This window comes from Pseudogymnoascus destructans (genome assembly GCF_001641265.1).
Source record: "Pseudogymnoascus destructans isolate 20631-21 unplaced genomic scaffold scaffold_10, whole genome shotgun sequence".
Lineage (NCBI taxonomy): Eukaryota > Fungi > Ascomycota > Leotiomycetes > Thelebolales > Thelebolaceae > Pseudogymnoascus > Pseudogymnoascus destructans.
The window spans coordinates 1137726-1157879 of NW_020167529.1; the positions used below are offsets into that span (position 1 = coordinate 1137726).

Below are 20154 nucleotides of genomic sequence, written 5' to 3' on the forward strand. Positions count from 1 at the left end.
ATTTCCTGAGTGAGACATGATGCATAGGGGCTAGAAATGTGTCCTTGACCGAGGGTAGTGGATGATCCCCTCCATAGCCTCCTCCCAAACCCTTCCCAATCAGTACGGCGCAGACGTTTAGTAGTAAGGCCTCTCCTATATTCTCCCATGCTATCTATCTAACATTGCTGCAAATCCGGGCTATATGGCGGCCAATCCATTACTTCAATTCATTATAGATTGTATTATTAAAGCCATTCTATAGGAACGCGCACCTGCACTTCTGGCGCCGTACTGTAGTAAGCCAGAGGTTGGGTATAGTGTGTATATTTACATTATTATATAAGTTATTTGTATAATTCCATAACGATGAAGACTGCCACTGCCACGTCTCTTCCATAACTTATGGCATATAAAATTTGTTGCGGGGGTACTTGCCGCAACGGACAGGGAAGGAGGAAGTAGCGTTGTTCTCCCGGCGGTACGACTTCTTGTCTGTTCTTTCCGCGTCCATGATTCGCTTCTTAGCGCTACTTACAGGGATGCTTGGCTGAATGAGTGTTGTGATCAAGGCATCTTTTTCTGAATGGTTGAGCTTCGTTCGAGCCTTTGAACCCCATTCTCCACGATATCCCCCCACAGAACCTCAATAAATTGTTGCCATTATACATTCCACCTTATTGCTTTCCCCCGAGAGACCCTCGCACCCGTACTACATCGTATGAATCAGCGCCTTTAGGCAGGTTGGAGCCTAGTTGCGGCCAGCACATGATCCATTCGCCTCTTAGGCTTCGCCTTCCCTGAGGCCTCGAGGCCCGCGCCCGGCACGCACACGACGGGGTAATTGAACGGGTCAGGGCTGCAACGATGCCGGGCCCCAGGCGAAAGAAGCCGCTTATAGGCAGGAGGCGAGTAGAGGACGAGGAGGGCGACGAAGCCGGTCACGATCTGGAGGACTCGCAGAGCGAAGGGTCGATCTCCGACGACGAAGATGCTGGCAATGCGAGCGACGGCAGCAACGCAGCATCTCCGGTGGCACCGAAGGCTACGGCGAATGGCTGCTCGAAAGACAGAACTCCGGCGGCATCAAACTCGAAGTCAACGGAGACGTCTAAATCGCCACCGAAGATAAATGTAACAACTGATACGGACATGATGCTGAATGGGCTTGAGAGGTCGAAAGACTTCGATAATATCGAGTCGACTAGCTACGATGAACTTTCGAACGCACAGAAACCTACTCTGTCACAGCCGGTTATCGTCAAGTCGACTGCGATTATGGACCAACCTGTTGAAACACCAGTGGAGCGAAGGAGGCGTGAGCATGAAGATTACAAAAAGAAGCGCGATGAAGATCCGGCTTTTGTACCCAACCGTGGCGCATTCTTCATGCATGATCACAGGCATTCTGGACCTGCTGCGAATGGGTTCAGACCATTCGGGCGTGGCCGCGGAGGACGAAGAGGCGGCAGAGGTGGCTTTGGAGGTTCATTTGCACCAGCCAAGTATGTTAAAAGTTCCCTTGGTGCCAATAATACCATGCTAATGTCCGATAGTTATATGCAGCAGATGGACGAACCTGCCGACGCTCCGTGGACCCACGACATGCACGAAGCGGTCGTGAAAGACAACCGGCCTCCACGCAACCCATCCCAAGCATACAACAATATGAGCGCCTCGAGACAATCATTCCCGCAAGCCCCGCGCGGCCCGGCACCGAATCGTTCGTTGTCGACGACAAAGCTTATTGGAAATGTGCAAGTACGCGTGTTATTACCAGGCATGGAGAAGCCGTTATCATTACCTGCGATTGCTTTACATCAGTACACTCGTCTTCCAGACCACCGACCACCTCTTCGCCGCGATAAGCCGGTTCGGATTTCGTTGCCGGATACTCCTCCGAGATATATATTCCCCGCCGTTGAGCGGTCGTTTATCTTTATCCCACGAGCGATGCGACCAAACCAGCAAGGCTTCGGGTCAAGGAGCAATAGGGGTCGCCAAGGATTAGGATCGGTGGGAGGTTTCTCAAGACGAACAAGTGCATATGGTGGAAGTGTATATGGCAGCGAATACACACCAAGCGTCGCCATGAGCCGTCGCTCATCCGTGGCCCATGAGATTCCACGGGATGGCATCATATCCCCTATGGGCTCGACAATGTCAAGGCCTCCTGTACCACTCGACTCGACCCGACCTGTTGTCAGGCTACCACCATCTATAGCCCAGGCGCAGGCACCGATTGCCACTGAGATGCAGCCGGTCCAAGGCGCAGTGCTCCCGGCTGTATCACAACCCTACCCGCTCCCACAAAAGCCTACCTTCCGCGAAAACCGACCCAACTCTGTACCCATGCAACACCCTCGACCTCAAAAGGCTGTCTCTGTCGACAACATCGAGTCACCGGCAGCTATGCAAATCAACCCCCCGCAACAATACCAACAACTATTCCAACACCAGGTGCCGACACAGGCCAACGGCCATGCCTATGGGCAGGAGGCACAGGTACATCCTCATTCACGCAATGCCTCATACCAGGGATCCACCGGGACGCCTCTATCCCAGATCCCTGAAAGGGCCATCCACGCCCAGCCCTTCCAACCAAACATCTATCAGCAGCAGCAGGGCTTCTACCCCCCGCAATACCAGGTAATGCCCCAGCAACAAGGCTATTACTACCCCCAACAATACAATACCGGCATAAGTGCCCAAGCACCAAATTTCGCCCCCTCAGCAGCCCAGCAGCAAGCCTACGGACAAGTGGCCCCGACAGACGCGTCGCAGCAGGGCCAGCAACCTAACCTTGTGGCGCAGGAAGTCAACGGAATGGTGTACTACTACGACGCTGCGCAGATCCCGGCAGCAGCGGCAGCGTTCCCGTCTTATGCATCGCCGCCTGCGTACCCTGTACAGCATATGGGGAATGTGTCGCTACAACATAGGATGATGACGCCGAGCCCGGATGCGTTCTATTACCCGCAGCCGCAACAGGCTGTGGTGTACTACCCGCAATGATTACTCTACCACACCGAGTAATGGCGCCTGCTTCGATGTTCGATGTCTCTCTGTTTGGAACGACCTGACCGGTTTCGTTTGCATTGGGATTTTGCCGGTGTAGTTTTGTTTGAAAGCGCCTGCTACTGCTTTTGTTTACGAGCCCCTACCCTCCCGCCACCATCCATCGTCTCTCCACCACCACCACCCGTGGATGTTAGAAAGGATTGTTTCCTGTTCTTCGTTTTGGGGGTCACATTACGGCTGTTACGGATTACGATCGATCGCTCAAAGTCATGCATTTTATTGTAGCACTTCAATCATCTTTTATTTTTTCTGGCTTGAACGGGGGTGGGAGTGTGGGAAAGGGGGGATGGAATCGAAGCGTCGTTTTTATCTGCTTGAAGTCTTTGGGAAAGAGGCATTGCTTATACTTTTCCCTTTTTGCTGTCCCAGGATTAAGCGATGGCACTTGGTAGAAATGCTTCGCAGATTCCTTTTGTATGATTTTGTGTTTCTACGAGTGGTTCTGTTTTTTTTTTCTTTCTTTTTTCATCAATCATTTTTTGTCTTGGGGGGTTGGGTTGTTGCGTTGCGGGCTATGGGATACAAAGGGGGCTTTGTGGAGGATGAGGTCTGGGCTTTATGGCGTATTGCAGCGATGTTGGTTGTGGGTGACAAGATGGATGGGATGGGATGGGATGGATATGTTGTTTTTGGCGGAGTAGTGGGAGGGAGAGGGAGAGGGTAGTTTAGGTGAAATGACACCATCATTATGGTTACCCGAGCCCACTCCTATGCCATCTATACTATCCGTTCTCTTAAGCCTTTCCGGCGTGACTTTTGAAGCTTTGACAAACGAGGGGCGTGATATGACGTGGAAAGGGGGGCGGCTGTCGGGGGGCGGCTGTCGTCGGCGTACTACCTTTTACTTGGTTTGCTTGCTTGTGGCGGATTTTGGGGGTTCTTGGACCCAGCAACGGGCAATCGACATTACGGGCTTCGGAGATGGGGGATACTGTGGCTGACGAAGCCTCCCTTCTATGGTCTTCTCCTTAGTTGTACGCAGAGGTTAACTAGTTAATCAGCGCCGTCGATGAAGCCGCCGCCTTGGACGGACTCGTACTGCCAAATACCTATTGGCATGCATACTATACTTAATTCTACTTGCTGATATACATACTATAACATGTACCCCCGCCAGTACTTCTCCCAGTAGGCTACACTAAAATTCGCCTACGTCCTATCTGTCACTAACTTACTTGTCTCCGCTCTCTCCGCCCCGCCGAGACAACCTAACCCCCGGCTTCGTCAGACCGTCTCTCTCTCCCTCTCTCCGTCTCTCCGTCTCTCCCTCTCTCCCCCTCCCTCTCCCTCACTAAAACTTCAACAAAAGCAACATCTCTTCCAACTAATAACTCAACACACAGGTCGTGGATTATAGATTCACGATTCGCTGAGGTGCTTACGAAGACTCTACTGCTATTACAACTCGTGAGTTACTCGCTCATCCGCCCACCCACTTACTTCCAGGTGACGTTGGGGCTGGGCTGATCTCCTTCCCCACACAGCTGTCATCGTAGCCACATCATGGCCTCATCAGCTACGAACCCAGATACATTGGTGACCCTCAAGGTCAACATCGAAGGAAGCAACAGGAGGTTCAAGCTTCCTCTGCGTGACCTGGGAGCGGACACTCTGTCGGACAAGGTACGATAACTCTCTCCGATAACGACGGTGAGGCTCGGGCTGGACCCAACCACGCCATATAGCTGCAAAATGGCTTCATGGTCGTGTTGGGTGCATTTCAGTCTGCAACGTCAATTCATTTACGCTTCATTACCGATACTAATTCATTGCAGCTTCGTGCCCTGCTCCAGATTCCAGAATCCCAAGAAGCTATCTTCGAACGCTACTCCGACAGCGCCGCTGACTTTGTCACCCTCGACCCCAACAACGCTCCAGTCTTCAAGCAGCTCTACCGTGCCGCGAAGGCTAAGCTTAAGCTTCGTCTTAAGGTCACTATTATCGATCAGGAGGATAAGGAGGTTAAGCCAAAGAAGGAGCCGGTTAAGCCAAAGAAGGAGCCGGTTAAGCCAAAGAAGGCTACTGTTGAGGACGAGGTCGCATCTCCCGTCGCCGCACCACAGCTGATCTCGGTTGACACGCCATTATTGCCAACGGATATGTCTTCGCCAGACTTTGAGAACCACAAGGCCGCTGTGGGAGCACAAGCATTCCCATCGTACGGCGAGTATCTCAAGGATCTCACGTTTAACTTCAAGAATGAGATCGCAGCAGCACCAGCAGCAGCACCGGCTCCAAGTGCACCTGCCGCACTGACGACGCCACCCACACCCGTGTCCGTCACTTCGGTCCCAGTTGCATCAAGCCCAACCAGCCAAACCATCCCCATCACAAGAGGAGCAGCAGCTCGCGACAGATGGTACGCCGAGCTTGCCAACCTCACCGAGGAGCGCCGTGCTGCCCTTCGTGCGAACTGTCACAGCCCGGGTGCATCGATGCAGGCACACATGAACAAGTACTCTGTGTACTGCAACGACTGCAAGATTCCCATTCCCGATAGGCACTTGCACTATCACTGTGGTATCTGTGACGACGGTGATTACGATTTATGCCTGGATTGCATGGATATGGGCCGTTCTTGCCCGGGCGAGAACCACTGGATGATTAAGCGCTGCATTAAAAATGGTAGGGCTAGCAACAGCGATACTAAGATGCTCCCGCAAAAGGCGTGGCCGTCGATTGTGTCGAAGGCTACTCTTGTTGAGGTGGAGGGGCCTAAGGAGGTTGTTGTGGGGTCGATTAGGACTTGCAACTCTTGCATTCAAGGTAAGCTCCACAACTCTTTTATCTTGAACTTTGCTAACATACATACTAGAATACCCAGAGAACCGTTTCGTCACTTGTGTGGACTGTGAGGACTTTGATCTCTGCATCCCATGCAACGACAAGGTCCAGCATGGCCACAACCCAAAGCATACGTTTGCACCAGCAGCAAGCGACACCAAGTTGAAGCCCCTCACCAAAGCACTTCTCAACCCAGGACGCAATGTTTCTCACCAAGCCATCTGTGATGGCTGTGACAAGTACATCTATGGTGTCCGCCACAAGTGCCTCGACTGCCCAGACTGGGACTACTGCCAGGCCTGCGTTCCCAACGCGCAGTTCGTCCACCCACGCCACCGCTTCGTGCCCATCTACGAGTCGATTCCCCTCCACACACGCTCGCTTACCAATACCGCTCTCCACTACGGTATTTACTGTGATGGACCGCTGTGTGCGTCGAAGTCGTTGAACATCCGTGGCGACCGCTATAAGTGCGCTGTCTGTGATGACACTGATTTCTGTGCCAGCTGCGAGGCTAGCCCGAACAATGTCCACAACAGGACCCATCCTCTCATCAAGTTCAAGACCCCGATCCGCAATGTTAGCGTGACGACTATGGGCGATCATGATAATGGCAAGCCCATGCCGTTGATGGGTGACCGCTGGCGCCGCCCAATTTCTAAATCTACTGAGACCAACACTTGTTCGTCCGCGAACGCTGCTACGCAGGTCCAGAACGTTGCTGAGGTTAAGCCTACTGTCGAGGCCAAGGATGAGAAGGCCGAGTCTAAGACCGAGGAGACTCCCAAGGAAGTCGAGTCTGAGAAAACACCAGTGAAGTCCGAGGGCGAGCTCGTCGCCACCTTCGTCCGCGACGCAGTCCCAGACGGAACCGTTCTCGCCCCCGGCGCTGTCTTCGAGCAGACCTGGATCCTCCGCAACACCGGCACCAAGGCCTGGCCCGCAGGCTGCACCGTCAAGTTCGTCGGCGGCGACAACATGTGCGCCGTCGACCCCGAGCACCCCGCCAGCGTCCACGAGCTCGTTAGCGCCGCCGAGAGCACCACCTGCTACACCGAGGTTGCGCCAGGCCAGGAGCACGGCTTCACTGTGCTGATGAGGACACCTAGTAAGACTGGGAAGGTCATCTCGTACTGGCGCCTGACTGGGCCTGATGGATACAAGTTCGGCCACAGACTCTGGTGCGATGTCCTCGTCGAGGGTGCACCGGCTGTTGTCAAGGAGGAGGTTGCCCAGGAGGAGGATCTCAAGAAGAGCCAGATGATATTCCCCACTCTGGAGAAGGAATCCCCCGTGTCTAGCGTGTATGAGCAGCGCGCCGCCTCCCCGGCGCCCGCCCCAGCTGCCCTCGAGGATGACTTTGTCGATTTCACATCTGAGACGCATGAGGATGATCTCATCGAGGATGGGTTCTTGACGGATGAGGAATACGATATCCTCGATGCTAGTGATGAGGAGTTCCTCGCTGAGCAGGGGAAGGCGGCACAGAAGTAGGGGGATGATGGATGGTGGATGGAGACTTGGAGTTCTAGGTGCAAAAACAAATTGACACACACACACCCACACCCACAGGATAAGCACGGGACTGGATTGGGGGGGTTATTATGGAGTCGAGCTTTTGTTGATGGTCTTTTTTTTCATTTTTCATTTTGCGTGTTGTGTGGTTTGGTTTGGCTTGGTTTTGTGATTTATGGCTTGTTTATCGTATTACTTACGGGCTGAGGGATATTTGGGAGGAATGGATGCTCTAGGGCTTATAGTACCTCGCACGATCGAGTCGGCGGGAGGAGTGATGGAGGAAGGGGAAGTGGACTCAACTCAACTCGGTCCTGATTGTATCGTCTCAACTTTGCCCAGGTGGGGCCTTGGCTTTTTTCTATGGCAGTGCTTTAGGCAAGTGAAATGAATATGACGAATTATTAAAATGCTGTGTAGTTTTTGGGTGTTGTTATTATAAATAATGGGATGTGGGGAAATCGGTGATCTTGGTGTCTGATATATGAAAGTTGCTGTAAGATGAAGACTAATGTTGGTATTTGCAGCTGTTGGAATTTCTCTTCTCGCTCAATTTTAAATCTACTGTATTGTAAAGGAGCATAATATTGTAGCTACAATGCACAGCGATTTACAAACGTTATTTTCATAATAGTTGTTGCAGGCTTTCACAGTAAATGCTCATACCACAGTCTGGAAAGACACCTTGAGGTCGCACGAGCATCTCTCCGGAAACATAGAAGATAAACGCGAATTCCAAATGAACCATTAACAGGAAGGGTAAATTCCAACCCAAAGCATCAAAGATAAATCTGAATCTAAACTAAGATACATTCACAACACACCCACATTCCCTACGAACCAAATGGGTGAACGAACACCCAGCCCTTAAATCTGATACCTCACATCCCACCTACATATAACTTAGCGCCAAGCTATTATTAAACTTTTTGACTAACCCCCATGAGTCACGTGCCACTTCCTTTACTTATTTAGGCTCGCCGCGGGGCACGACCGGTCTAACGACCACAACCACCACATTCATCGACCCCAACAACAACAACAACCACATCACTCCCAACTTCTACAGATACAGAACAGATATACAACAGCAAAAATGGATGACTGGGACACCGTCACGAAGATCGGGAGCAAGACTCGTGGTGCTGGGGGCGCGCAGAGGGAGACGGTCATTAGAGGGAAGGCGGCGCTGAACCAGGCGCAGAGGAGTGGTGCGGTTTTGGGGACGGAGAAGAAGTTTGCTACTGGGAATACTGTAAGTCTTTTTTGGTTATCTCACACTGCTCACCACTTGATTAGCCCCACCTGAACGAACTTCTCCAACTTCCCCAATATACCCCGCCTCGCCACCCTCCCCTCCCCAATTCACCACACCCTCATCCAGCCCTCCCCAATTTATCAACTTGGGGTATCGAATGCGTGCTAACCCACCCCCCCCAGTCCGGCGGCGGCGAAGGCCAACGCCTCACCAAAGTCGACCGCAGCGACGAGATCGTCAAGCCCAACACGGTCGGCAAAGAAGTCGGCTCCGTCATCTCCGACCAGCGCCAGAAAATGGAGCCCAAGATGACTCAAAAAGACCTCGCGACAAAGTGCAACACTACCGCGTCCATTATCGCTGATTTTGAGCGCGGGAGTGCGGCGCCGGATCAGAAGATTCTGGGGTCCATGGAGAAGGTGCTCGGGATTAAGTTGAGGGGGGCGAATATTGGGGCGCCGAGGTTTGGGCCAAAGAAGTAGGGGAGGCGGGTGTGAGAATTGGTGGGCACGCACGCGCTGGTGATGGTGCGAGCGTCAGGATACGCGTGGGGAGTGGCGTTGAGCTGATGGCTTTGCCTGTGGAGCCCGCGTGGATGGGCTGGGGGTTGAGGGAATTGATGAATCGCCATGATGGATATGAGGGAGGGATGAATCGGAAGTTTTTGCCTTTGGTGATTTCAGGCGCGAGCGCGAGGAGGCTAGAAGCATAGATTAGAAACTCATTTTACGTTGTCCACCACCAAGTTTTCCATCGCCTTGCCTTCCCACGTGAATCTCCAAAACCAAGACTGTTTAGTCGCCCACGAAGATTTATAATTGCCAGGCTCTATCACGTACGTACAGTATATGTCACTTCATTTCTCAGGACCAGCAATCGAGAATGAAACAGTTATTACGAGTCCATCAATTCATTACTAGTACGGCTTCAAGCTTATCCAATCGTACACTATCCAACCACCAGTCCCCTCATGCTCCTTTAAACATATGTCCACGCTGGACTTCAAACAATGGGTATCCCATCCAATGCACCGAACCCAAACACATACTCCGCGCTATTCAAACACTCCCCCCAAAATGCAAAGCCAGGCAATAATCCAACCCCCCTTCCCCCCCTCCTCTTCCCTCCCCCATCCTCACGCCTTCCCAATCCTCTCCCTAATAACCCTATCACTCGGCCTCTCATCCCTACTAACAACCACCGACTCCATCCTCCCTCTCTTGACAATCTTCAGCCACCTCGGCGCTATCTCCCCCGCAAGCAACCTCACACAATCCTCCGCCTCCTTCGCACTAATCGGCGACCGAAAGCTGTCTTTCAAACTAACCACCACTGTTGGCATCGTGAAGCTTACCCTGCTCTGTCCCGCGCTACTGCTCGTGCTCAACTGCGTCAGGGTCGCGACGACTTCTTCCATTCGGCCAAGCGCGGATTTCCTGGCTAGGTCTTCTTTGGTTGGACAAGCTGGGGCATTTGCCTTTGCGAGTGCCTTGGCGCGGAGACGCTCGAGGAGGGTGGGTCTATTCCCCGAAGCATCCACGGGCTTCACATCAGTGGTCTTAGTAGCCTCAATAGCCTTCCCGATGGCGATGCCCTCGCGGATGAATTTGAGGCGGCGCTGGCCCTTTGCGAGTAAAGGCGACATTTTGGCGAGGGAAGAGCAGATTCGGACGGGTTCGACGGGGAGGGTGGAGATGAAGGCGTCGATTTCTTGAGGCGTCGATTTCTGCCAGAGAGAGGTGATGTTGGTTGTGAAGGTCGCGTTCATGGTGTTTTCGTCGAGGGGTTTGGCGATGCGGCCGGCGCGGTCGGGGACGCGGGTTTCGACGCAGATTTTGTTTTGCCCGTAGTCGGAGAGGCTTAGAAGTGTGCTACCGCTCGCAGAGTCGAGGTTCAGGATGGCGAGGATACGCTTGATATCATCGAGGACTACGCGGCGCTTGCCCCAGGCGCGGGTGACGTTGGGGCAGAGGAGGCGGAGATCGGCGGGGGTGTGGGTGCCGTTGTGGGCATAGTGTATAGATAGTGCGGTGAGGAAGGAAGAATGTAGGTTTGAGAGATCGATGAGTTTTTGTGGTAACTCGTCAGAAGATGGGTCGTATTGTGAAGAGATTGTCGTCTGGGAGGAGTCGAGGTTGACTTCTGAATCGTTGAAGGATGAGGATGGTGTCGAGGAAGAGGGGGAGTTGAGGCATATCCTGTTAAGGAGGTCCTGCGCGCCATTGGTGGGAGTCTCGACGGAGCCGGGTGTACTGATAGGAGATGCGGGGGGGACAATTGGTCGTTGTGGTGTTTTCAGCAAGCTTTGCGCGGAGACTGAACGTCGTTGTGGTAGAGGGCGTATTTGTCGATCGGCAGTATTGGTTATAGTTATAACCGGTACTGAAGCTTCCTCGACTTGATCAACCTGTTCCTCCTTCGCCGGTTGCAACTTCCTCTTCCCAAACGTATCGGCCGTATCGATATTAGTCGTCGCTGCCAGAGTTTTATCGTATAACGGTTGCGAAATAACCTGTGCCTTCGAAACCTTCGTGAAGGCCGCGATTCCCCTGACAGAAGCGCGCGCCGCGGTGGTGGGGTCCACCTTCCTTCGTTTTATGGATGACATATTGGATATGCTTATTGCTGCAGGAACAATGCTGATATCGTATCGTAATTGTATGAGTTATGGCAGGTGAAGACCGAGGATGCACCTGCGTGGATATATGGCGGGGTGTGTCGGAGGGAAGAAAGTCTGAGAAGTCGCGTTTTAGAATAAGCGTGTTCGCGACGCGTAAAGTGGTTTCTTGGCTCACGCAATTTGGCGGCGAGGCTGGGAACTGAAACGAGCGGAATGGTGCACCGACGCTGTGTTCCCAGATAACTCGACGATGGGGATAACACTATTTGGATAGGAATACTGGAATACTGTGAATTCGTTCGGTTTGGGATGAGTTGGATTTGCGGAAGTTGTTTACAATGGTGTTCGAAGAAGAAGTTCTCTGGGCTTTCCCCACCTTGTTGGCTCGACGACGAGGTTTCACAAAACCAACCTCCCAGGCCGGCGTTCACTTTCCACCTCCACCTTCATTTATGACTTATCTCACTCCTGTTTTTCATATATTATCGGGTGTCATATTGCGAAGAGGTAAAGAGGTATTTGATAAATCAATTCGGAATCTTTCCCTTCAAATCTTCTGGCCTCAACCTTGACAGTTGACGCCAATCGGCATCTCTGCTCTCATGGCCCATTGCCAGATGAGACAGGAAATTTCCAGGCAAGGCTGTGTCATCAATCAAATATATTTCTCTTCTTATGGGACTTTTTTTCATTCTCTCACTCATACGTTCTTCCTCCACTAGTGCTTCAACCGTTGGTTCAAGAACAGGAATCTCCTTGCAACGCTCCTCGCCATTGAGGCCCATATAGCTGAACCGCCATAGCCTCTAGCTTCCGCGGTAAGTGGTATAGTTATACGGCCCCAGCAACAGTGGCACATGATAGTGCTCCCCCTTCTGGACCCTAAACGTCAACTCAACATACGGCCAAAACGTCTTCCCCTCGCCATAATACCCCTCAGTATCAAACTTCAGACTCCACACCGTCGTGCCATTCTTGTCATCCTCATCGCTGCCCTCATTGACGACCGACCAGACCTCGACGCCGAACTTGTTCTCCCACTCCGCGATGCGGCCGTCGGAGTTGGTGACCCCGGTGAAGGTGTGGGGAATGGATCCGAATTGCTTGTTGGGCGCTGAGAGACAGGATAGCGTCACTTTTATAGAGGCGCCGGGGCGGCCGATCACGGTGTCGAGGACGTGGCAGGAGATTGGGGCTTTGGAGGTGGCCATTGTGAGTGGGATCTTCAGTGAGGCCGAGGTTGGCGGGGGTCACGGGGGTCGCGGGGTCGCGGGGTCGCGGGGGTCGCGGGGGTCGCGGGGGTCGCGGTTTGTGGGGTAAGAGAAGCCGGATCGCTTTGAAGTGTTTGCAATCACTTGCTGAGCTCGGCAGAGGACTTCGAGGTAGATTGAAGGTAGGTCAAATTGCTACAAGCACACAAGAAGTGAGATAGCTGCACTCGAAATGTCGTGCGGGTATGGCCTCCTTTTTGTTGCCGATGTTTGGTGTCAAGAGCTGGCTCGACACGACCCCGCATTGTCGGAAGTCGCCGCGCTCAGTTACGACCAGGGTAGGGTATATACTCACCACCTAGCTTAGAACTAAAATATATGACTTGTGCCTGTAGAAAATTGTATCATGCAAATACTATGCATATCATGATTCTATTGGCAATGTCCAACTTATCATGAGGATATGTTAGGTGACTCTCCCTCATACCAGTTTTGAGATACTCCATGTCGTTCATGGCTGGCGATTGTGGTGCGGCCGCTAGCGGCCGCAACTCCAAGAACTCCAAAGAAGCTCTGGGCGTTGAGGAGGAAACCATATCCGCAATACAACCTCCAACTCCCCATCTCTACTATAACCAAACCCTCCCTCCTCTAAACCACCTCACCTCTTGCCTCCCCACCTCTCTCTCTAAAACAACGCCCGCATCTCCCACCCGCTGCTCCAAGCAGCGCAACCCCACCGCACGATGTCCCACGCCATAATCGACGCGGACTCCGACGTCCTCGAGCCCACGCTGCAATCGATCCTCGACCAGCGCTCTCTGCGCTGGATCTTCGTCGGCGGCAAGGGCGGCGTCGGCAAGACCACGACCTCGTGCTCCCTCGCCATCCAGCTCGCGCGCGTGCGCCGCTCCGTCCTCCTCATCTCCACCGACCCCGCACACAACCTGTCCGATGCCTTTTCCCAGAAGTTCGGCAAGGAGGCGCGGCTCATTGAGGGGTTTACGAACTTGAGCGCGATGGAGATTGATCCTAATGGCAGTATTCAGGAGTTGCTTGCTGGGCAGGCGGATGATGGGAATGAAGCTGCTGCGGGGATGGGGGGTATGATGCAGGACTTGGCTTTCGCTGTACGTATACCCCAGAGATGGCCCCTCTCCGATGGCGGAATGAAACTGACAGACCCAGATTCCCGGAATTGACGAAGCCATGTCCTTCGCCGAAGTCCTCAAGCAAGTCAAGTCCCTCTCCTACGAAACCATCATCTTCGACACCGCCCCCACAGGCCATACCCTGCGCTTCCTCCAGTTCCCCTCCGTCCTCGAGAAAGCCCTCACCAAGATCTCACAACTCTCTACACAATTCGGCCCCATGCTCAATGGCATCATGGGCGGCCAACTCCCCAACGACACCAACCTGCCTGAGATGATGGAGAAGCTAGAGTCGCTGCGCGAGACGATCGCGGAGGTGAACACGCAATTCAAGGACCCCGATTTGACGACCTTTGTGTGCGTCTGCATCCCGGAATTCCTGTCGTTGTATGAGACGGAGCGCATGATTCAGGAGTTGGCGGGATATAGCATCGATACGCATTGTATTGTGGTGAACCAGCTGCTGTTTCCGAAGAAGGGGAGTGAGTGCGAGCAGTGCAATTCGAGGAGGAAGATGCAGCGCAAGTATTTGGAGCAGATTGAGGAGCTGTATGATGAATTTAATGTGGTGAAGATGCCGCTGTTGGTGGAGGAGGTGAGGGGGAAGGAGAAGTTGGAGAAGTTCTCGGAGATGTTGGTTAAGCCGTTTGTGCCGCCGCAGGGGGCCGAGTAGATCATAGATAGAGAGAGATAGATGTATAAAAGCGGATACCCTGAACTGATTCTGAGGGTTGATTGGTATTTTGCTATAGCCATTACTGGTTTCAAAATTCTGATTGTAAGTCCCCTTTGTTCAGAGCCATTCTAGCAAACCTATACTCTCTTCCTCTTCGACCCTTTCGTGACAGCCAGTTTTACCACACCTCAAATCTTCGACCCCTTCTCACTCCCCTCCCCCCCCTTCCCCCCCTCCATCAACCCCACCACAAACCCCACAGCATCCCCAACCATCGCCTCCGTAAACTCATGTCCCGCCCCCTCATACACCACATCCCTAACCCCCATCCCCCCCTCCCACCACCCCCCCTCCCGACCGCCTCCTTCAACCACCCCAAAAACGGTTCCGACGCCTTATACGGCACCAATTTATCCGCCCCGCCACTACACACTAGCACCGATTTCCCCTTCACCCTGGATTCCAGGATGTCTTTCAACCGCGCCTCTTCGCGTGGTGAATCCCGCGTGGGGGGTCGGGAGGGAATTTCCCGAGCGCCGAAGAGGATGCCGCGGGGATCCCATTTTTGGATCGCGGTGAGGAGGGAGGAGGGGAAGTCGCGGCTGCCGAGGAAGGTGGACCCGGCGTCTTGGGTGTAGGTTGTGCGCTTGGAGAGGCGTGCGCGGTCGCTCATAACGCCTGGGGGGGTGTTAGTTTTCTTGTCTAACAGAACATCACTGATCCCCTGACAAGACGGGAAATAGGAGGCAAGAGGGGGAATAGGGGAACCGACGTATATAATCCGGACAACCAATAACCACCACCCCCGCCTCAACCCTCGGCTCCGCAAACAACACCTGCCACGCCGCATGCCCCCCCAAACTAACCCCCAACACCAAATTCCGCTCAATCCCCGGCATCACCCCCGGAAACTCCTCCGCGATATAACTCCCCACATGATCAATCAGCAACGACACATCCACTGCCGTCCCATTGTAGACGCCAAACATATCCTGCGCGTGCCTTGGGTTTCCATCGCGCCACGAGTCGTTGCCGACGGAGTCCACAAGCCGCGCGCCGTGGTTGCGTTGGTCGAAGGTTAGGGTTAGGAGACCGGCGGATTTTGCAGGGTGGGAGGGGGGGAGGGTGGATTGGTGGGCGGACCAGGAGGTGAGGATGTGGGAGCCGATTGGGAGCATGGTGGAGGCGGATTGGAGGCGGGGGTGGAGGAGGTAGAGGACTGTGAGGGAGGTGCAGGTGGGGGGAGGGAGGAGAGGCCGAGGATGGAGACGGTTATGCCGGCGATGTTGTAGGATTTTGGCGGGGGGGGAGAGGAGGGGCTGGGGAGAGAGGTGCTGGAGAGGGGGTTGGTGGTTGATGACATGGTGGGCGGTTGTGGATGAGGTGATTAGGAGTGAGATTGAGGTTATAGTATAGGGATTTGAAGGGAGAGAGGGGGAGGGAGATGTGATAACGCGGGGTTGGTTTTGAGGAGGGTGTCATGTGACTTGCCGCGGGGGCAGGTGTGGAAAATGAACCGAGTTCGCCGAGAAGACCAAGATACCCCACAATCGATCCGAGGATGCTCGGTGAGGCTGGGTTAAGTTTTTTAATTTGAGGGCAATAGAAGTAAGTAAGCACACGAACGTCCATGAACAGTGCACTTGGGGGCTGGGTAGGTTTTGGAGAGGTGTTTCTTATGCCGTATGGGGACTTTGGTCCTTTCGGATATTTGCTGTGGACTGAGAGCCGAACAGGATTCCTGAGGATAATTGAGGCTATCCCACGACATAGAGTATAACATTTGGGTTATTTCACCGTGCTCGTATCATCGAGCCTAGTGGCCGTCAGTAGATCGGTGTGCACGCTCCTGACGTATGGCCATATATGGTGGGGATGGCTCATATAAAACCACATAGGGGCAAGTTATGTTATAGACAGACGACCTCGAGCCTCTCAGTGGCTGAACCATTGTCTGTTAGCAACGTTTAGCACTTTAGTTGGTTGGAGTTGTGTGGCTGAGTACCATAGCAACAGCCTTGTCATCTCCCTCACTCTCTTTATCTTGAACTTTCTTCAAAGCTGAAAAACACATAAGTTAAGTTAACTTAATTGTACGGAGTACATATTACTGTACATCCCTGAATCGCGCTCGTTGACTACCCCAAAGGTCTGAAACGCCGCGACTTTTATAGTACTTGACACTTGCTCCATAAGATCAACCTGAAACCTCCAAATTGCGCCTACCGCCCGTTTGAGCGCTCTTAAACCTCCTGCTCCTCCTCACAGGCTTCATATTCCCCAGGGACGATCTTCATATTCCCCAGGGACGATCTTCACCCCGTGATACTGGAGGAAGGAAGATTAGCAGGGGCACCACTGGACAATCAACACACTGCGCGCTGCTGCTCCTTCACGAGCCCAAGCAAGCCAAGCCGTGGAATACTACGACTTGCGACGTGCTCAACTGCACTGTACAGAAGCTGACACTCTTTACCCATGGCGTATAATCGTTTAGGTACGTCTCATATTTCCTGAAGCTTCATCCCTTCTTTTCATTGCCCATACACGAATTTTACGAAGCCCTTTGAAGTTGTACGAGGAGAGGCAAACAAAGCCGACTTGGACTTGAGACGCGCTCGGCCGAGTCTCTTGTGACAGACAGTCCTTCTTGCAACAACTTCGGCTTGTGCTTACTCTTGCGATCAATTGGAATTTCACAAATTGCTCGACTTTGACAGATAGTGGAAGACATAATCTCTAATACTTCGAGGAATAGGTCCGCAAGGCCAGGGCCGCAACGACAATTACGAAATGGATCCTCGAAATAATCGCATGAACTCGCCGGGTCCCAACCAAGGCTATCACCACGACGATGATCCATATGGAAGACAGCAGTCACCGGGACCGGGGAGGCTAGATATCCCAATGGGTCCTGGACCTGGTGGAAGACGGACACCAAGTGACAGGCTTGCATCGCAACCAACAGTAAGTTGTCTGAACAAAGCGTTGGAGAACGGTCTTAATAACACTCTGTCGCAGTACTCCGTTGAAAACATTGACAACTCATTCGGACACAACGAGCATTATGACCAGCGCCATCCTTTAGAGGACAGAAATTATCAACATGACTATGCTCTCAACCCAGAAGATCACCATGATGCGTACTATCAACAACCATACGAGCCTTCCCCGCATGATGGCCACGCTCTCGCCGACTATCCCCATGACGATGGCTACTTCAACGAGCAGGATGACAACAGACCGATCCTCGGAGGAGGGGGGAGTGAACCCTACGGGCAAGACCCCCATGCCGCTCCTGGATACGATGGTAACCATAGTCCACAACCCCCACCACAGCCAATCAAGCGATGGAAGACCGTGAAGGAAGTCCAGCTCTTCGAGGGAAATCTCGTCCTTGATTGCCCGATTCCACCGATTCTCCTGAACAAGGTGCCCCATGCGCCCCCACCCGAGCGTGATGAGTTCACCCATATGCGTTATACCGCAGCGACCTGTGACCCCGCAGAATTCTTCGAGGACAGATTCACTCTGCGCCAGAAGCTCTTCGCAAAGCCTAGACACACGGAACTCTTCATTGTGGTTACCATGTACAACGAAGATGATGTGCTTTTCGGACGAACCATGAGCGGTGTGTTCAAGAACATTGAATATATGTGCTCGCGCAAAGATAGCAAGACATGGGGCCCTGATGCGTGGAAGAAGATTGTCGTCTGCATTGTCAGCGATGGTCGTTCGAAAATCAACCCGAGAACGAAGGCCGTGCTCTCCGGAATGGGAATATACCAGGATGGAATCGCAAAGCAGCAAGTCAATGGGAAGGATGTCACGGCGCATATTTACGAGTATACCACACAGACCGGTATCTCAGTCAAGGGAGATGTTGTGACGCTGAGACACAAGCAACAGCCAGTCCAGATACTTTTCTGTCTGAAGGAGAAGAATCAGAAGAAGATCAACTCCCACAGATGGTTCTTCCAGGCATTCGGAAGAGTTTTGGACCCCAACATTTGTGTTCTTATCGATGCGGGTACTAGACCTGGTAAGGACTCCATCTACCAGCTGTGGAAGGCCTTCGATCTTGAGCCAAATTGTGCGGGAGCTTGTGGTGAGATTAAGGCTATGTTGGGACCTGGAGGCAAGAACCTCATGAACCCACTGGTTGCAACTCAAAATTTCGAGTACAAGATGAGCAACATTCTGGATAAGCCTTTGGAATCGGCGTTTGGTTTCATTTCCGTGCTCCCTGGTGCCTTCTCTGCATACAGATATGTTGCGCTGCAAAACGACAAGCTCGGCCAAGGACCACTAGAGAAGTACTTCGCCGGAGAGAAGATGCACGGTGCCAACGCTGGTATTTTCACGGCCAATATGTACCTTGCCGAGGATCGTATTCTGTGTTTCGAGCTGGTCTCGAAGAGGAAGTGCCATTGGGTTCTGCAATACGTCAAGTCTGCTACCGGCGAGACTGATGTGCCAGATACTATGGCCGAGTTGATTCTGCAAAGACGTAGATGGCTTAACGGTTCCTTCTTCGCGGCCATCTACGCCATCACGCATTTCTACCAGCTGTTCCGGAGCGACCACAGCTTCTTTAGGCAGATCGCATTTTTGATCGAGTTCTTCTACCAGACCATCAACATGATCTTCGCTTGGTTCGCCATTGGAAATTTCTACTTGGTTTTCCGCATCTTGACTACATCTCTTGGTTCCCAAAATCTATTGGGCAATGTGGGCAGAATTCTGGCCGACGTCTTTCAGTGGCTCTATGCTGCTACTCTGCTAACCTGTTTCGTGCTCGCTTTGGGTAATCGGCCGCAGGGTTCGGGCACCTTCTACATGACTATGGTTATTTTCTGGGTCTTCATCATGGCGTAAGCAGTCTCCCCCTCTCTCATCCACACACCAACTAACCCCCTACCCAGATACCTCATGTTCGCCTCCGTCTTCATAACCGTAAAATCGATCCAGCACGAACTCGCCCTAAACACCACCTTCTCCGTCAGCGAGCTCTTCAAGAACCAAATCTTCTTCACCCTCATCGTCTCCCTCGTCTCAACCTACATCCTCTGGTTCGTCGTCTCCTTCCTCTTCTTCGACCCCTGGCACATGTTCACCTCCTTCCTCCAATACCTCGCCCTCACCCCCACCTACATCAACATCCTCAACGTCTACGCCTTCTGCAACACCCACGACATCACCTGGGGCACCAAGGGCGACGACAAAGCCGAGAAGCTGCCCTCTGCAAAGGTCAAAGCGGATGGAAAGGTCGACGTCACTATCCCCACCGACGACGCAGACCTCAACCAGCAGTACCTCAGCGAGGTCAACGTGTTTGCCTCCAAGGTCCCGCCGGAGAAGCGCGTGTTCTCCGCGAGCGAGAAGCAGGAGGATTATTATAAGGGCTTCCGTTCGTCTGTCGTGCTGATCTGGATGGGTTGTAATATTGCCTTGGTGGCGGTGGTGTTGAGTACGGGGGGGGGGAGTAATTTGACGCTTGATGGAGCGACGGCGGATAACTCGAAGGCGAATACGTATATGGCTGTTGTGCTGTGGTCGGTGGCGGGGCTGTCGGCGTTCCGATTCTTGGGCGCGATGTGGTTCCTCGTTGTGAGGATGTTTAGGGGAGTATAAGTTGGCACGAGTTCGATGATGGGGGTGGGTTGTGTGTGTTTATATTGTGTATTTTGTTGTATTGTATATACATAACGATCTTGAGCGGTTCTTTTTTCGTTTTATTTTTGTTGATAACGTGGGGGAGAGAGGGATATGGGGATGGAGGGAGGGAGTGGAGGGTGGGTGTTGCATGTGTAATGATTATTTGTTGTCCGATACCAAGATAGAGTGGGCTCTGGAATTCAACATAACGATTCGTCTGT

The 20154-nt window shown here is 52.8% G+C and overlaps 8 protein-coding genes across 8 annotated transcripts; 5 read left to right on the top strand and 3 right to left on the bottom strand.

Moving 5' to 3' along the window:
- Positions 1-179: 179 nt before the first annotated feature.
- On the top strand, positions 180-3699 carry VC83_06316 (uncharacterized protein). The gene is made up of 2 exons (XM_024469918.1): positions 180-1484; positions 1536-3699. Exons 1-2 carry the CDS (start codon positions 847-849, stop codon positions 2992-2994), a joined length of 2097 nt encoding a protein of 698 aa, XP_024324202.1. The 5' UTR covers positions 180-846; the 3' UTR covers positions 2995-3699.
- A 475-nt stretch (positions 3700-4174) lies between these two features.
- Positions 4175-8195, top strand: VC83_06317 (uncharacterized protein). Its single transcript, XM_024469919.1, has 4 exons — positions 4175-4467; positions 4545-4683; positions 4836-5826; positions 5876-8195. Exons 2-4 carry the CDS (start codon positions 4564-4566, stop codon positions 7336-7338), a joined length of 2574 nt encoding a protein of 857 aa, XP_024324159.1. The 5' UTR covers positions 4175-4467; positions 4545-4563; the 3' UTR covers positions 7339-8195.
- Positions 8196-8216: 21 nt separating this feature from the next.
- MBF1 (multiprotein-bridging factor 1) lies at positions 8217-9490 on the top strand. The gene is made up of 2 exons (XM_024469920.1): positions 8217-8614; positions 8800-9490. The coding sequence occupies exons 1-2, from the start codon at positions 8456-8458 to the stop codon at positions 9097-9099; spliced, it is 459 nt and encodes a 152-aa protein (XP_024324162.1). The 5' UTR covers positions 8217-8455; the 3' UTR covers positions 9100-9490.
- Positions 9491-9752: 262 nt separating this feature from the next.
- VC83_06319 (uncharacterized protein) lies at positions 9753-11552 on the bottom strand (the record flags this gene model as incomplete). The annotated part of the gene is made up of 2 exons (XM_024469921.1): positions 11413-11552; positions 9753-11351 (listed from the first exon to the last, which is right to left on the bottom strand). The coding sequence occupies exon 2, from the start codon at positions 11223-11225 to the stop codon at positions 9753-9755; it is 1473 nt and encodes a 490-aa protein (XP_024324161.1). The 5' UTR covers positions 11226-11351; positions 11413-11552.
- VC83_06320 (uncharacterized protein) lies at positions 11553-12448 on the bottom strand (the record flags this gene model as incomplete). Its single annotated transcript, XM_024469922.1, has 3 exons — positions 11553-11880; positions 11944-12043; positions 12095-12448. The coding sequence occupies 3 exons, from the start codon at positions 12446-12448 to the stop codon at positions 11765-11767; spliced, it is 570 nt and encodes a 189-aa protein (XP_024324291.1). The 3' UTR covers positions 11553-11764.
- Positions 12449-12934: 486 nt separating this feature from the next.
- On the top strand, positions 12935-14485 carry GET3 (Golgi to ER traffic- protein). The gene is made up of 2 exons (XM_024469923.1): positions 12935-13578; positions 13637-14485. The coding sequence occupies exons 1-2, from the start codon at positions 13195-13197 to the stop codon at positions 14270-14272; spliced, it is 1020 nt and encodes a 339-aa protein (XP_024324292.1). The 5' UTR covers positions 12935-13194; the 3' UTR covers positions 14273-14485.
- Positions 14486-14513: 28 nt separating this feature from the next.
- On the bottom strand, positions 14514-15703 carry VC83_06322 (uncharacterized protein; the record flags this gene model as incomplete). Its single annotated transcript, XM_024469924.1, has 2 exons — positions 15048-15703; positions 14514-14953 (listed from the first exon to the last, which is right to left on the bottom strand). Exons 1-2 carry the CDS (start codon positions 15451-15453, stop codon positions 14514-14516), a joined length of 846 nt encoding a protein of 281 aa, XP_024324270.1. The 5' UTR covers positions 15454-15703.
- A 95-nt stretch (positions 15704-15798) lies between these two features.
- On the top strand, positions 15799-20123 carry CHS1 (Chitin synthase 1). Its single transcript, XM_024469925.1, has 4 exons — positions 15799-16772; positions 17034-17242; positions 17297-19149; positions 19201-20123. Exons 1-4 carry the CDS (start codon positions 16754-16756, stop codon positions 19907-19909), a joined length of 2790 nt encoding a protein of 929 aa, XP_024324271.1. The 5' UTR covers positions 15799-16753; the 3' UTR covers positions 19910-20123.
- The last annotated feature ends 31 nt before the right edge of the window (positions 20124-20154 follow it).

Excerpts from the sequence above, each read along its gene's own strand:
- VC83_06316 (XM_024469918.1), top strand. The coding sequence starts at position 847 with ATGCCGGGCCCCAGGCGAAAGAAGCCGCTTATAGGCAGGAGGCGAGTA. Across the intron at positions 1,485-1,535 it reads GGTTCATTTGCACCAGCCAA|TTATATGCAGCAGATGGACG; the intron begins GTATGTTAAAAG and ends AATGTCCGATAG.
- VC83_06317 (XM_024469919.1), top strand. The coding sequence starts at position 4,564 with ATGGCCTCATCAGCTACGAACCCAGATACATTGGTGACCCTCAAGGTC. Across the intron at positions 4,684-4,835 it reads CGGACACTCTGTCGGACAAG|CTTCGTGCCCTGCTCCAGAT; the intron begins GTACGATAACTC and ends AATTCATTGCAG. Across the intron at positions 5,827-5,875 it reads TTGCAACTCTTGCATTCAAG|AATACCCAGAGAACCGTTTC; the intron begins GTAAGCTCCACA and ends CATACATACTAG.
- MBF1 (XM_024469920.1), top strand. The coding sequence starts at position 8,456 with ATGGATGACTGGGACACCGTCACGAAGATCGGGAGCAAGACTCGTGGT. Across the intron at positions 8,615-8,799 it reads AGTTTGCTACTGGGAATACT|TCCGGCGGCGGCGAAGGCCA; the intron begins GTAAGTCTTTTT and ends CACCCCCCCCAG.
- GET3 (XM_024469923.1), top strand. The coding sequence starts at position 13,195 with ATGTCCCACGCCATAATCGACGCGGACTCCGACGTCCTCGAGCCCACG. Across the intron at positions 13,579-13,636 it reads TGCAGGACTTGGCTTTCGCT|ATTCCCGGAATTGACGAAGC; the intron begins GTACGTATACCC and ends TGACAGACCCAG.
- CHS1 (XM_024469925.1), top strand. Across the intron at positions 17,243-17,296 it reads GGCTTGCATCGCAACCAACA|TACTCCGTTGAAAACATTGA; the intron begins GTAAGTTGTCTG and ends ACTCTGTCGCAG. Across the intron at positions 19,150-19,200 it reads TTCTGGGTCTTCATCATGGC|ATACCTCATGTTCGCCTCCG; the intron begins GTAAGCAGTCTC and ends CCCCCTACCCAG.